Source organism: Rhinoderma darwinii, chromosome 1 (genome assembly GCF_050947455.1).
Source record: "Rhinoderma darwinii isolate aRhiDar2 chromosome 1, aRhiDar2.hap1, whole genome shotgun sequence".
NCBI lineage: Eukaryota > Metazoa > Chordata > Amphibia > Anura > Rhinodermatidae > Rhinoderma > Rhinoderma darwinii.
Genome location: NC_134687.1, coordinates 641,686,288 through 641,701,989, shown reverse-complemented (window position 1 = coordinate 641,701,989; position 15,702 = coordinate 641,686,288). Strand labels below are relative to the sequence as shown.

The following is a 15,702-nucleotide window of genomic DNA, read 5'->3' as shown; positions in this document are numbered from 1 at the left end:
TTGCGCTGTCTCCGATCTTGGCGGTTGCCGGCGGCTGTCAGTAGTCGTGTACGGTGCAGGCTCCGCTCCTTCTAGTGTGACGGCGCACGTACAACATAATACTATAGATCTGATGTCACCAAGGGGTTAAACCCTCCTGTATTTCATATTTACACCGCTTAGAAAAATGATAATTACAAACACTGTGCCAAATACAAACGCACCAAAACCGGACAGAAATGACCTCATGTAACGTTACCTTACTACTGCATCATGGGAAATCTGCTGACTGATAACAGAGAGAACACTAAACAACAGCGGTGACCGGAAGTCATGTACACCAGACCAACGCTGCTCTCTACCTCATACACGGCAACAGCTGAAGGACGTGTGATGACGTCACCACCATGTGACCGGGCGGGAGGGTCGGATCTTATCAGTGGAGAGAAGGCATAGCCCCGCCCCCTGTTAGTAGTTCGCCCCTCATGTCACGTGATCATCACACTTTACACATAGCGCAGGAGCTTCCCCCCTCATATCACAGTTACTTCATCCACCACTTCTCTCCACTGATAAGCTCCGCCCCTCCTGCCCCGGTCACGTGGTGGTGTCGTCATCACAGGTCCTTCGGCTATTTCCGTGTATGAGGTAGAGAGCAGCGCTGGTCGGGTGTTCTCTCTGTTATCAGTCATCCCTGTATGAGTGTGTAAACCCAGAGCTGTCAATCATTGAGTGACCCCGCCCACTGGACTCCTAGCCGGGATTTAACCCCTCTAGTGCCGGCCTCTTTGGGGTAAGTTGTTATTTCTGGTCTTTGTAGTGGTCGGGTGGTTTGTGGGACGAGTCGTGTTTTGTAACGACATAATATTCGGGACTTACGACTTATTCACTGACTTTTATACATTTCTTGTTAATGTCGTTCACCGTGCGGTTTAAGGGAATGTTCACACGCAGCGAATACGACCCACAACACGCCAGGAAATCACCCCGAATATTCACCCCAAATGGTGGACGTATAATCCTCCCGAATATCTACTACAGAAATACAACAAGGCCGATCCTCACCGCTCCGAGCGTTACCATAGCAACACGTCCCTGCTCTTCCGGCTGTGTCCAGGTGACCCCTATAATGACATGTGACCTCTCCGGCCTGTGATTGGCTGCAGGGGTCACATGACGCCTTCTTTTTTATATATGTGTAACCTGCAGCGTTGCTGTGAACACGCGGTGGAGCCGCAGAGGATTCTGGGAACAATGGCGTTTGTTGCGGAACTTGACTTTCTCATTAAACTTAATAGCGAAATTCTGCAACAAATGCGCAGCGAATACGCGGTATAAATCCGATATCCTGCGTGTCTATAATCCGCCCCGCAGGTTTAACCCTTCCCGCACGTTGGCGTAAATGCACTTCCAGGTGAGTGGCAACTTTGCGCACCTGGGCGTGCACTTACGTACGCGCTTTAACAGCTAACCCCCGCACGGCGCTACACCGCAGCGGCGGTGAACTGTGCAGGGTGTCTGCCCTGTTTTCCGTGTTGCCGATCAGCGGCCCATCGCCGCTGATTTAGTCAATTAACCCCTTAGATGCAGCGGTCGATAGCAGATCAGCAGCCCCCACATTCGTTTGCGGGGGCTGGCGATCCTTGTCACGGCAACTGGAGGACAGACAATGACCTCCGGGTTGCCATCTATGGAAGCCTCGGAGAAGCAGCCTCCGGCCGGTCCTCCGATGCTTCCTGTCAGTGTGACAGTTACGTCACAATGACAGTTAGAGTACATCACACTGCGTAGGTAGTGTAATGTGTTCCAGCAGCGATCAGAGCTGCAAGTCTCCCCTAGTGGGACAAGTAAAAAAAAGATAATAAAAATGTTTTATAAAAGTGTAAAAATAAGTTATAAGTGATATAAACAAAAAATGCCTTTTTTTCCTATAAGTCTTTTAGTATAGGATCCCCGGATCGCGCTGTTATCCCCTGCCTCTAGTCCCGAAGACATGACCGGGACCTAATTGGTTCAGGTCCCGGTCATGTGATCGCAGGGAAAGTTTGTTGTAGCAACGAACTGGAAAGTTTGTTACTACAACAAACTTTCCCGGGGACCGATTGCAGGTGCTGCAATCGGTTAAAAGGCAAAACCGGGGGCCATACAACAGCCTCCTGTCTGCCATTCACAGCAGCCTATGAGAACCAGCCGGAGGCCGGTCCTCATAAGCTTCCTGTCAGTGTGACTCTGAGGCCTCATTTACACGAGCGTGTGCGTTTTGCGCGCGCAAAAAACGCAGCGTTTTGCGTGCGCAAAAGGCACTTGACAGCTCCGTGTGTCATCCGTGTATGATGCGCGGCTGCGTGAATTTCGCGCAGCCGCCATCATAGAGATGAGGCTAGTCGACGTCAGTCACTGTCCATGGTGCTGAAAGAATTAACTGATCGGCAGTAACTCTTTCAGCACCCTCGACAGTGCATTCCGATCACCATATCGAGTAACCTGTTTAAAAAAAGAGGTTCGTACTTACAGAGAACTTCCCGGCCGTTGCCTTGGTGACGCGTCCTTGGTGACGCGCCTCTCTTGACATCTGGCCCCACCTCCCTGGATGACGCGGCAGTCCATGTGACCGCTGCAGCCTGTGCTTGGCTTGTGATTGGCTGCAGCTGTCACTTGGACTGAATTGTCATCCCGGGAGGTCAGACTGGAGGAAGAAGCTGGGAGTTATCGGTAAGTCAGAACTTTTTTTTTTTTTTACACGTTCACGTATATTGGAATCGGAAGTCACTGTCCAGGGTGCTGAACCAGTTTAACTCTTTCAGCACCCTGCACAGTGACTGTCTCCTGCCGGGTTCGGTCAAAACGAGTTCGGCCGAACCCGGTAAAGTTCGGTTCGTTCATGTCTAAGACACTCCGTTCGGATGTTTGTAAACAGAAAAGCACGTGGTGCTTTTCTGTTTACATTCAGTTTGACAGCTCTTGCGCGAATCACGCAGTTCGCATGGAAGTGCTTCCGTGCGACCTTCGTGGTTTTCACGCACCCATTGACTTCAATGGGTGCGTGATGCGCGAAAAACGCACGATTATAGAACATGTCGTGAGTTTTACGCAACGCACTCGCGCTGCGCAAAATTCACACATCGTCTGCACTGCCCCATAGAGTAATATAGGTGCGTACGACATGCGTGAAAAGCACGTGCGTATATTACGCTCGTGTAAATGAGGCCTGAGGCTGGGTTCACACGACCATGTTACGTCCGTAATGTACGGAACGTATTTCGGCCGGAAGACCCGGACCGAACACACTGCAGGGGGCCAGGCTCCTAGCATCATAGTGATGTACGACTCTAGGAGTCCCTGCCTCGATGCAGGACAACTGTCCCGTACTGTAATCATAATTACAGTACGGGACAGTAGTTCCACGCAGAGGCAGGGACTCCTAGCATCGTATATAACTATGATGCTAGGAGCCTGGCCCCCTGCAGTGTGTTCGGTCCGGGTCTTCCGGCCGAAATACGTTCCGTACATTACGGACGTAACATGGTCGTGTGAACCCAGCCTCAGCGTCACACTGACAGTTTATAATACGTTACACTACCTAGGTAGTGTAATGTATTATAGCAGCGATCAGTGCTGCATGTCTTCAAGTAAAACAAGTAAAAAGTTTAAAAAAAACTAATAAAATTGTTTTATAAAAGTGTAAAAATAAGTTATAAGTTACCAAAACAAAAAATGCTTTTTTTTCCTATAATAAGTCTTTTATTATAGGATGAAAATGTTAAAAAAAAGTACACATATTTGGTATAACCACGGTGAACAGCGCAAAAAAAATAATTTAAAAACAATGTCAGAATCGCTATTTTTTGGTCATCAACCCTCCGAAAATATAGAATAAAAAGTGATCAAAAAGTCGCATGTACCCCAAAATAGTACCAATAAAAACTACAACCCGTCCCGCAAAAAACATGCCCTAACACAGCTTTTTTTACTGAAAAATAAAAAAGTTTCTGCTCTCAGAATATGGTGACACAGAAAAGAAATAATTTTATCGAAAAGTGATTTTATTGCGCAAACGCCACAAAACATAAAAAAACTATATACATCTGGTATCGCCGTAATCGTATCGACCCGCAGAATAAAGTACAATTGTCATTTATAGCGCACGGTGAAAAGTGTAAAAATAATAAGACAAAAAACATTGTCAGAATTTGTTTTTTGTCACTTTGCTTGCCAAAAAAAATCTAATAAAAAGTGATAAAAAAATCACATGTACCCTAAAATGGTACCAATGAAAACTACAGATTGTCCCGCAACAAATAAGCCATCGCACGGCCCCGGTGAAGAAAAAATAAAAAAAGTTCTGGCTCTCAGAATATAGCGACAGAAATTGTGCAGTGTCCAAAAGCAGATAAGATCGGGCGCCATTTATCAGTGCGACACAGACCACATATCTGCGGATTATTATTTATTTACCGAATTTTTATACCCTCTTATTATGTCCTGATGTACTCTGCCCAATTTACACATACCCCCACATCATAAACTGAAATACCAGCAAAACCCCAAACAGAACAGTTACCAAGCAAAATCTGAGCTCCAAAAGCCAAATGGCGCTCCCTCCCTCCCTTCTGAGCCCCACAGCGTGCCTAAACACCAGCTTACGTCCACATATATGATATTTTATATCCGGGAGAACACGCTCAACATTGTACGAGGTATTTGTCTTCAGTGGCACAAACTGGGCACAACATATTGTGCATTAAAATGGCATATCAGTGGAAAATTTGAATTTTCACTTTGCACCATCCGCTGCGCATTAACGCCTTCACGCACCATGACTTAATAGCATGTCGTGGTGCGGGGGTTTATATATGGAGCGGGCTCATTCGCTGCGCCCGCTCCATATTCTTCAGGTGTCCGCTGTGTATTACAGCTGACACCCGGGACTAATCGACAGGAACCGGGATCGCGCTGTTACAGGAGCCTGTAAAAATTATATTATACTACAATATATTAGTACTGCAGTGTATTGTACCAGCGACCTAATGATCGCTCGTTCCAGTCCCCTAAAGGGACTTTTGGGAGGTTTCCACTGTTTTGGTACCTCTGGGGCTTTGCAAATGCGACATGACACCCAAAAACCATTCCAGCTACATTTCATCTCCAAAAGCCAAATATTGTTCCTTCCCTTCTGAGTCCTGCCGTGGGTCCAAACAGCAGATTATTACCACATATGGCGTATTGCTGTAATCAGGACAAATTGCTTTACACATTTTGGGGTGATTTTTCTACTTTATTCATTGTAAAAATTAAACATTTCTATGTGTTTTCAGAAAAAAGTAGATTTTTATTTTCACGGCCTAATTCCACTAAATTCAGCAAAAAAACTGTGGGGTCAAAATGCTAACTATACCCCTAGAAAAATTCCTTGAGGGGTATAGTCTACAAAATGGGGTCACTTTTGGGGGGTTTCCACCGTTTTGCTCCCTCCAGGGCGTTGCAAACCAATCCAGCACAATCTGCGCTTCAAAATCCAAATGGCGCTCCTTCCCTTCTGAGCTCTGCCGTTTAGTACCACATATGGGGTATTGCTGTAATCGGGAGAAGTAGCTCTACAAGTTTTGGGTTGCTTTTTATTCTTTATTCCTTGCAAATATTTTTTTTTATATTTTTCAGAAAAAAGTAGATTTTCACTTTCACAGGCAAACTCCAATAAATATAGCAGAAGACCTGTGGAGTCAAGATGCTAACTATACCCCTAGATAAATTCCTTGAGGTGTGCAGTTTCCAAAACCGTGTAATTTTTGGGGGATTTCCACTGTTTTGGCCCCACAAGACCTCTTCAAACACGACATGGTGCCTAAAATATATTCTAAAAAAAGGAGGCCACAAAATCCTCTAGGTGCTCCTCTGCTTCTGAGGCCGGTGCTTCAGTCCATTAGCGCACTAGGGCCACATGTTGGATATTTCTAAAAACTACAGAATCTGGGAAATAAATATTGAGTTGCGTTTCTCTGGTAAAACCTTCTGTGTTACAAAAAAAAATGTATTACAAATGAATTGCAGCAAAAAAAATACAATTTGTCAATTTCCCCTCTACTTTGCTTTAATTCCTGTGAAACGCCTAAAGGGTTAAGAAACTTTCTGAATGCTGTTTTGAATACTTTGAGGGGTGCAGTTTTTAACATGGGGTGAGTTATGGGGTCTATCTAGTACATAAGACCCTCAAAGCTGCTTTAGAAGTGAGCTGGTCCCTGTAAAAATCGTCTTTTGACATTTTCTTGAAAATGTAAGAAATTGCTGGTAAAGTACTAAGCCTTGTAACGTCCTAGAAAAATAAAATATTGTTCAAAAAATGATGCAAATATAAAGTAGACATATGGAATATGTGAAATAGTAACTATTTTGTGTGGTATTACTATCTGTTTTACAAGCAGATACATTTAAAATTAGAAAAATCATAATTTTGCACATTTTCTCTAAATTTTGGTGTTTTTCACAAATAAGTAATGAATTTATTGACCAAATTTTTCCACTAACATAAAGTACAATAAATATGTCACGAGATAACAATCTCAGATTTGCTTGGATAGGCAAAAGCATTCCAGAGTTATTACCACATAAATTGACACATGTCAGATTTGCAAAAATGGGGCTGGTCCTGAAGGCCAAAATGAGCTCGGTCTTGAAAGGGTTAAAATAGGTCGTTTTTTTAAATAAAAAGCATTACTGTCACCTACCTTATATAGGAGATATGGGATCTTATAATGTGGTGACAGAGCCTCTTTAAGGTGTTGTAGTTTTGATACAAGTCAAGCAAACTGGGCAGAAGCTCATCTCCATACGTTTTGAATATTTCTGTAGGTATACCATCCATCCCCAGCGCTTTACCATTCACCATAGACCTCACCGCCTGCTGTACTTCCTCAATAGTTATCGGTCCCTCCAACATCTCCCTCTCCTCCTCCTTCAATGTAACCCATGACGTCTAGACTTATTTTTGATAGCTGTGATCTCTCAAATGTAAATACCTCTCAGATATGCCTTCATAGCATCCCATAAGACATCCGTGGGGACCGTACCCACATTAAATTCAAAATATTCCTTTAGAAGCGGGGTTATGTTGTTTCCGCCCACCAACTTTATCCAGAACGGATTCAACCGCCAAATCTGTCTCAAGCGTCCCGGATTCGGACTAGCTCTGATTCTTAGTAGCATATGCGAGTAGTCAGATAATGACCTAGGTAAATACTCCACACCCTCTACACACGGAACACCCACGCTATTGCTGAACATCAGGTCGACCCTAGACAATGAACCATACGTAGAGGAAACACAAGACAATTGACTAGTAGAGGGCCATTTTGCTCGCCACACATCTGTCAACCCGGCTTCCCTCATATACTTCCCAAATTGTGTCAGACCCGAGCCCTCTCCTCCCAATCCCGACGGGAAACTGTCCACCCCCTTGTCTATAATATTGTTAAAGTCACCCATTATTATAGTTGGAACCATAGGCCAGCTTGCCAACTAGTCCAACACCTGTCTCATTGGAACTTTGGAGTACAGAAGAGGCACATATACCACCACAACTATACATTCCCAGTGGAATAGTCTACAGTGTATACCCACATATCTGCCCTCACTGTCACTAAAAACAGCTGAAAGGCACATCTTTATGAATCAATAAGCTGACCCCTCTCGAATCTGTCAAGTGAAAGGAATGAAAAGAGTTTTTTATCCAAACTCTATGTGCAGTCTGAACCGTATCTCTAGTGAGATGTGTCTTCTGCAATCCCATTATGCCGGGAGAGTGTCGTTTCAGGTAGTCAAATATGGCCCAGCGTTTTGTGGCCTCCCCCATACCCCTTACATTCCAAGAGAAGAAATTAATCCTACCTCCCATCGGAAAGTGTCAATAACATTCAATCTCCCAATCATCACTGTGTTCAGATGATATTGGCATTATATTATACATCAGTAGTGTACTGCGGTAGATACCCCCCTCCAAGAAAAGTTACCCACCCCCCAAGACCCTCCCCAAAACTCCCAAACTTTTGTAAACCTTCCCGCCTAAGAGGGTCAGAGCTAGTGAAGTAAACGCCACCTTTGTGACATTCCAGCATCGATAATACAGTGCGAGTGCACGTGATCAGTTTCCACCCAACCATCTCACACAATTTAAACATCCATTACCGAATCCTCCCGCCACCTACAGAATATATTCACATAACTTACTTTGCAACAAGGACAAAAATACACATATTTCTGCCCCTATTAACCCCATAGTATAACATAGGAAAATAAACTGCAGCAAGAAAGGAGACCCTCAGATAACAGTCCCAATGATCTCCTTCTCATCCCATCTTCCTCCCCCAGTAACACAGTCCCCACTGGAATCTTCCTTCCAAGGATCAAGCTTATTCCTCAACCCGATCTTGGCGAATCCGTTTCTCGTGACTATCCTTCCACCTCAAAGCGTCTTTGGTATTTTCAATAAATTGGACAGAACCCAGCACCACTACACGTAGCTTTGCGGGTTATAACATAGAGTACTGAACACAAAGATTTCTCAAGCATTTTTTAATATCTAGGAATTGTATCCGTTTTCTTTGGACCTCAGCAGAAAAGTCAGGATATAATGAGATTTTCACTCGATTAATGCAGATGTCCTGCCTCTCTCTCTCTCGAGCCAGTCGAAAGATCAAATCTCTGTTTTTATAGTTTAGAAGTTTCACCAGGACAGTCCGCGGCGGGCGACCAGGCGGACCAGGCTAAGTAGGCACTCTTTAGTAGTGCGCTCTTTCCACCGCAAATAAAGGGGTCAAGGTATCTTTTCCAAATACCTAAATACCTCCAATAGCCATTTCTCAAACTAGGAGTCCGGATTAGACCTCTACACCTTCTCAGGTATCCCCACCATCCGCACATTATTTCGACGTAAACAATTCTCAAAATCATCCATTTGAGACAGAAGATTGGTAACAGCCACGGTCGTGGCATTAATATCCCTCCTCATCGGCAGAAGCCGGTCTTCAATCTCACTGATGTGGCCTTCCGCCACCGTTGTACGCTCTGCCACTTTCTGAAAATCATGTCTTATGATGGATATACCTTTCTTTATCCCCCCACCTGGCAGGTAAGTTTAGCAAGGGTAAGATTACATTGGCTTACTGCCGAGAATACATCTGTCAGTGTGGGTCCAGGATGCTCCTTGTTTAGCGAACTGTCCGCCATATTAGACCCCGTGGGTCCCAGAGTATCCGCTCCCGTCTCCTCGCCATCAGAATCCATGTGTACTCTCAGCTTCTCAAACCGAGATACCAGCCCACCGGTCAGCACAGCTCTCTCTTCTGGAAATCTCAGTTTTGCTGCTGGTGTTTGGCGCGCAAAGTGCTCCAGACGTGCCGCCGCCATCCTGACATCTCTCCGAGAGTGCAGGCTTGTCGGCACCATCTTGTGTCTCCTTGTCGTCTCCCTCCGCCACTTTAGACCTCTTGGACCGGGTCATTTCTCCACCAGAGATCTCGGAACTGTGTCCACAGTTTCTCCACTGCTTCACTCTGCCGTCCAGGTACAATTGAAGAGACGAGGTGCAAAGTAAATATAGGTTTTCAGGATACTGGTAGCTGGAGCTCTGGAGCTCTGGAGCCTGCTTCCTCTCACATATGCCGCATACCACGTCCCCCGACCAGGCCAGTTTTAGTTTCTGTTTTCTCCTCTCAGTCTTCTCAGATCTATAAAGTTTTTAGTTTTTCTGTCAGTGCCGCAGTGTGAAGGATTATATTTTACGGGATGAGTTGTAGATTTTCAGGGCGTCCTATAAAGTATCACATAATGTCACTGCAACTGAAAAAACTTATTTGTGGTGTGAAATGGGAAAAAATTCTGATCCCTCCAATGTTTGTTGGGTTCTTTTTGTGGTAAAAACGTTCTGATAACTTTATTTTGCGATCAATACGATTATGGCGACATCAAATTTCTATCGTTTTTCATGATGTGCGACATTTCCAAAGAAAAAAAAAATCATGAAAAAAATTTTTTTTGTGTTGCCAAATTATCAAAGCCAGCATTTTTTTATTTTTCTGTGGATGGAGCCGAGTGACGGTTTGTTTGTGGCACTAACTGTAATTTTTTTGATCACTTTTTATAATTATTTTTTTTCATGGTGTTTATTTTTTGTACATGACTAAAAATTGTACTTAAAAAACACGTCTTGTGAGATGTCAGCAATGTCTCCCCAGTATCCGCCATGTGTCAGGTTGTCAGGAGTCGGGTCATCATTCTCTGGGGGGGGAAATGTCTTTATTTTACTCTTCTCACCTGAGGGATATGCCATAAATGTCTGATATATGGGGGTCCTACCTCTATGTGGAGAATGAGGGTCCCCCGACCCGCCTGGTGAGGTGTTGACTACATCCAGGTGGAGAATGAATGGAGAGGTGACCACACATGTGCACGACTCTCACCATTCACTTGTATAGGAGTTCCAGAAACAGCCGAGCACGGCCAGAGGTGGGCCGCATCTATCAGACATTTCTGGGATATCCTGGGGAGAAATGTCTGTGTTGGGAGTACCCCTTTATTCCATGTGGTGACGGCTCTGAGAAGATGTTTCTCTCAGTGATCAATAAGTGAGGTTCTGTATGTCACACATAATGTTGTCCCCTGTATGATTTCCATCTTCTCCTTTCTTCATAAAGACGTCTGCAGTACTAGATCCTCCAGTTTTCTCATCTTCTCTTCCACAACGTTCCTTCTCCTGAATGACCCACCAAGGATGGACAACGACAGGAATGAGAGGAGCAGAAGAATATTAAACTTCACCTTGGAGATCATCTACCTGTTGAGCGGAGAGGTAAACTTTTCTACATTATAGAACAAGTCACACATAGGGAAGGGACAATACATAATAGGAAGTAAAGGAAAAATCCAGTGTCCTGTATAACAGCGTCCAGACCTTCCAAGTGACGTCAAGAAGCCAACAGCAGAAAAGCTGAAGATCAGCCACCAATATGGTCAGTTATGTGTCATGTCACCAGTGCAGCAATAGTAATGTTGTAGAGCAATGAGAATGACCAGGAACCAGGAGGATCAGGATGACATCTATATAGAAACATATAAGATGACGGCAGGAGGAGAGCACATGGTCCATCTAGTTCCCCCCCAATATTATTTCCTTTTTAGTTTTGGCCTCGTTCTATTTTCTCAATGTATTTTTGTAGGTGAGGTCTCCAGTATTACAGATGTGGGGTCACTAGAGCTCTATACAGCGGGGTCACAATCTCCCTCTTTCTACTGAGGGGGGAATACTGTGTTCAGTTCTCTAAGTGTCTCTCGCCATACACAGGAGTACACAATAGTGAAGAAGACATCGGGTGACTATACGACTCCCATCATCCATGAGTCAGGAGGATGGAGCAGTAGTCCGAGCCCCATCACAGAGCCTCCCCCTCACTCCCGGATACATGAGAAGAAGATCTTAGAACTGATCTACAAGATGACTGAGCTGCTGACTGGAGAGGTGACACTGCTGGGAATGCTGGGAAATTCTACAGTAACAGCACTGGAGGTGTCTGGGTGATGACTGTATCATTGTGTTTGTCAGGTTCCTATAAGGTGTCAGGATGTCACTGTCTATTTCTCCATGGAGGAGTGGGAGTATCTAGAAGGACACAAGGATCTGTACGAGGAGGTCATGATGGAGGACTACCGGCCGCCAACAGCACAAGGTAAGAAAAAATATATATAAATTGGCCATTACTGTGGGCACAGGCTGTACTGGCGGCCATGTTGAGGCCTTAATGCCGTCATGCGCAGTACATATACACGTGTGTACAATGACATGTAATGTAGGAGCTCCACAATTCAGGTTCTTTTCACATCACATTAGATCCCTACGTTTCGTGCTGCCGGCTGTTCATAACTCTGCTTTAGAGGTGACATTACATTGTAGAGCGCTGGCGACCTTTCTGGATACAGGAGCCATGGAGACGAGCAGGACGCTCTGTCTTCTAATGCAGAGTAATGAGCAGCCGGCAGCACGGACTATGGGCAGTCTGTGCTGTAGTAAGAAGTAAACATGATAATACAAGTCATTTAGAAAGATGATTATCGGCACACTCCGGCAGTATAATAGTTTCCTATATAATGTCAGTATAATCGGAGGTTCTCTTTAATATTACAAGTTATGGGCACTAGATTCTGGAGATGGGACGATGATCCAGGGATTTATTCTGATTTCCAGATTTGGAGTCGGGGAGGAGTTTTCCCCTAATGAGACAATTGTCATCCACCTCATGGGGGTTTTGCCTTCTTCTGGATCAACACCGTAGGATTATAGGTTGGACTTGATGAACTTTTTATCCTTAACAACTATGTTACACAGAATGTATGGAGCAAAATTTACCACTACTATAAAGTACAATGTGTTCCGAAAAACCAATCTCAGAATGACTTGGATACGTTAAAGCTTATTCTCACAGTGCGCAATTTCCCACCAGATTTTTTGTGCAGATTTTCTTTCACTGCATTTTCACAAGAGATATTGACATGTTGTAGATTGATAATCTGCACTGCACTTCTTTTCTGTGTATTTTTTTCCGCAGCGCATGGATGAGATTTCTTGAAATCTCATCCCCATTGCGGCTACTGTAAAACGCTGCAAATTTTCACACATTGAAATTCGTTGTAGAAACTCAGTTGCAATTAATCGGCCATGTGTTTACATACCCTTAAAGTGACACGTCAGATTTGTGAAATGGTTTTCTCTTAAATAGGTCAAAACTGGCTGTGGCGGTAACTGATTAAAGCCAAAAATGTTTCAGTCCTTAAAGGCTATGTACACCTTATATAGCAAATTTTTTCAGTATTTTCTTCTTGTTTTATTAAATATTGGTGTTGGGTGATTTAAGCACGTTTTTTTTAATTGTCTTTCATGAAACATATTTTTTTTTACGTTTTCACGATACAGCTGTTATGTCTCCTCTACACACAGAAGCTGGATCATTCTCTATCAGTCAAGTTCGTAAGTGAAGTGAACTGACGGCTCAGCTGAGAGCGGGTCCTGTGTCTCCATGTTCATCACTTTGGATGTGATCGATATTATTGTGATGTGTGTTAGATACACAGGACCCGCTCTCAGCCGATTCGTCAGTTCACTTCACTTACGAATTTGACTGATAGAGAATGATCCAGTTCTGTGTCTAGAGGAGACATAACAGATGTATCGTAAAAAAAATAAAAAAGTTTCATGAAAGTCAATTAAAAATGTGTTTAATCACCTAAAACCAATATATATATATATATATATATATATATATATATATATATATATATATATATATAAAATATACCGTATTTTTTGGACTATGAGAAGCAGTTTTCATCTTAGAGTTTGTGCTGTAATCTTCTGCTGCATCTTATCTCCGGAAGGCAAACAGATGCCAGGAGCAGGAGACCTCGCTTCAAAAGTCCTTGCATTGCAGGTCCTGTGCGGTGTGTAAAAGGTTTCTGTGTTATCTGCTCAATCAACAGTCACATCTTACACACAGAATTCTGTAGTCTGACTGTTCAGTGAGCAAATAACACAGACATTAGTCCACACACAGCATAGTAAATCTGTGCAGGTACTGATCTGCAAGGACCTTCTAGCCACGCCCCCTCCTATGATCAGAGCATCAAGAAGAGCAGATTCAACTCCATTAACCCCACCTCTGATGTCTGGTGAGTTCAGTGCGTCCTAGAGTCTGTAAAATACGGTAATTTAAAGAAAATATTGTCTATAAAAAGGTGTACACAGCCTTTAAGGGGCTAATAAGCAGGCGATGTCCTGACAGGGAACTATTAAAATAGAGGCGCTCTGTGTCCCGTTACTTTCATGTGTATCCGCGACCACAGATACAATTAAATACTATGGCGGAGCAGAGAGCCGTTCGCGTCCCTCTGTTTGCTTTTGTAGGACACAGTTTACTTTATGCCTGCGCCTTTCAAGACGCAGGAACATCAACACAGGTAGTAAGTACCTCAACATTGTAATTTCGGCTCTGTTCCTTAACCCCTTCCCGACATTTGACGTATCCATACGCCAAATTCAGGTAGTGGAAGTATGGAACAGGCTCACGGAGTGAACCCGCTCCATACAATGCCGGTGTTAGCTGTATGTTACAGCCGTCACTTCAGAGTAACGAGCCGGATCGTAATAGCGACCGCAGCATTTACATCGTTAGAGTGGGGGCGACCCCCTCTAACAACTCATCGCGCCCCCCGCAACGCAATTGCAGGGGAAGGGGGGCCTAGTGAAGTCTGTCAGAATCACGATACACTGCGATCGCTGGTTGAAGTCCCCTAGGGGGACAAATAAAAAAAGTTAAATAAAGGTTTTTTTTGTTATGTAAAAATAAAATAAAAAAATTAAAAGTTAAAAAAAAAACCTTTTCCCATTTTCCCTCTAGAGCATAGTAAAAAAATAGATAAAATAAACATAATTGGTATCGCTGCGTCTATAAAAGTCTGAACTATTACAATATATCATTATTTAACCCGCACAGTGAACGCCGTAAAAATAAATACATTTGTAAACGCCAGAATTTCTATATTTGGTCACCTCATCTCCCGCAAAATAATGAAATAAAAAGTGATCAAAACGTTGCATGTACCCCAAAATTGTATCATTAAAAACTACAGCTTATCCTGCAAAAAATAAGCCCTCATACCACTTAATCGATGGAAAAATAAAGAGTTATTGCTCTCGGAATTTGGCGACACAAAATAGATTTTATTTTTTACACTTAGGTTTTTACTTGTAAAAGTAGTAAAATATAGAAAAAACTATATATATTGGGTATCGCTGTAATCGTATTGACCCACAGAATAAAGTTAACATGTTGTTTTAATTGCACAGTCAATTCCGCAAAAACGACGCACAAAAAGCAATGGAGGAATCACAGTTTTTTTCATTTTCTACCCCACAAATAATTTTTTACCCATTTCCTAGTACTTTATATGGCAAAATAAATGATGCTACGAGAAACTACAACTCGTTCCGTTGGGAGGAAAAACCGAAAATGAAAATCTGAAAAAGGGCTGTGGCGGGAAGGTGTTAGACATAGAAGTGTAGGGAGAAGTGTGTGATATATAGACAGATATATAGTCGTCATGTATTCAGTCACTGTGTGTTTCCTACAGATGGATCCAGTAGGAGAAATCCACCAGAGAGATGTCCCAGTCCTCTGTATTCCCAGGACTGTCCAGAGGAAAATCACAATGTCCCAGAGAATCATCAGGTAGATGAAGCTGAGCCCTATACCATATCTATATAGGGGGGGTGTGGAGCTTTTTGGTCCTGCGGTCATAGATGTGGTCATAGATTTTGGTGGTTTCTTATGTTGATCTGTAAGATTCTTTGCACTCTCTGCTGTATTGTACTGAATTGTTACATATGTGAAATCAGGGGGAAGATCTGACTAATATTAAAGTGGAGGATGAAGCAGAAGAAGAGCGGGTGAGGGGCGATCAACCGTGTAAGAGTGAAGTGGAGGAGGAAATTCCAGGAGGTGTTACCATAGGTAAGTAATAATGAATTTAGGAAGTGACTTCAGATGTTTCTCAAGGTGAGGTTCCTTCTTAGTTCTACATTACAGTAACACTTCAGATAATGTATTATACATAGTGCAGGACCTGAGGGAGGTGTGACTGCACGTAGAAGTTCTCTACCAGCTGATCTATGAATCCAGTCATGCA

At 43.4% G+C, this 15,702-nt stretch overlaps 2 protein-coding genes across 3 annotated transcripts in view; one reads left to right on the top strand and one right to left on the bottom strand.

Annotated features, from left to right (window-relative positions):
• LOC142670566 (serine/threonine-protein kinase SBK1-like) overlaps positions 1-364 on the bottom strand; it is a 151,761-nt gene extending 151,397 nt beyond the window's left edge. The window contains exon 1 of the mRNA XM_075847112.1: positions 239-364. The gene's annotated coding sequence lies outside the window, so the exon portion shown is untranslated. The remainder of the gene's footprint in view (positions 1-238) is intronic.
• A 198-nt stretch (positions 365-562) lies between these two features.
• The window catches only part of LOC142671351 (uncharacterized), a 132,550-nt gene continuing 117,410 nt past the window's right edge, over positions 563-15,702 (top strand). For both annotated transcript variants that reach the window (XM_075847159.1, XM_075847158.1), the window contains exons 1-6: positions 563-772; positions 10,665-10,819; positions 11,312-11,485; positions 11,570-11,693; positions 15,148-15,245; positions 15,413-15,527. In XM_075847159.1, the coding sequence (XP_075703274.1) occupies positions 10,742-10,819; positions 11,312-11,485; positions 11,570-11,693; positions 15,148-15,245; positions 15,413-15,527 (589 nt within the window). In that variant the 5' untranslated portion in view covers positions 563-772; positions 10,665-10,741. The remainder of the gene's footprint in view (positions 773-10,664; positions 10,820-11,311; positions 11,486-11,569; positions 11,694-15,147; positions 15,246-15,412; positions 15,528-15,702) is intronic.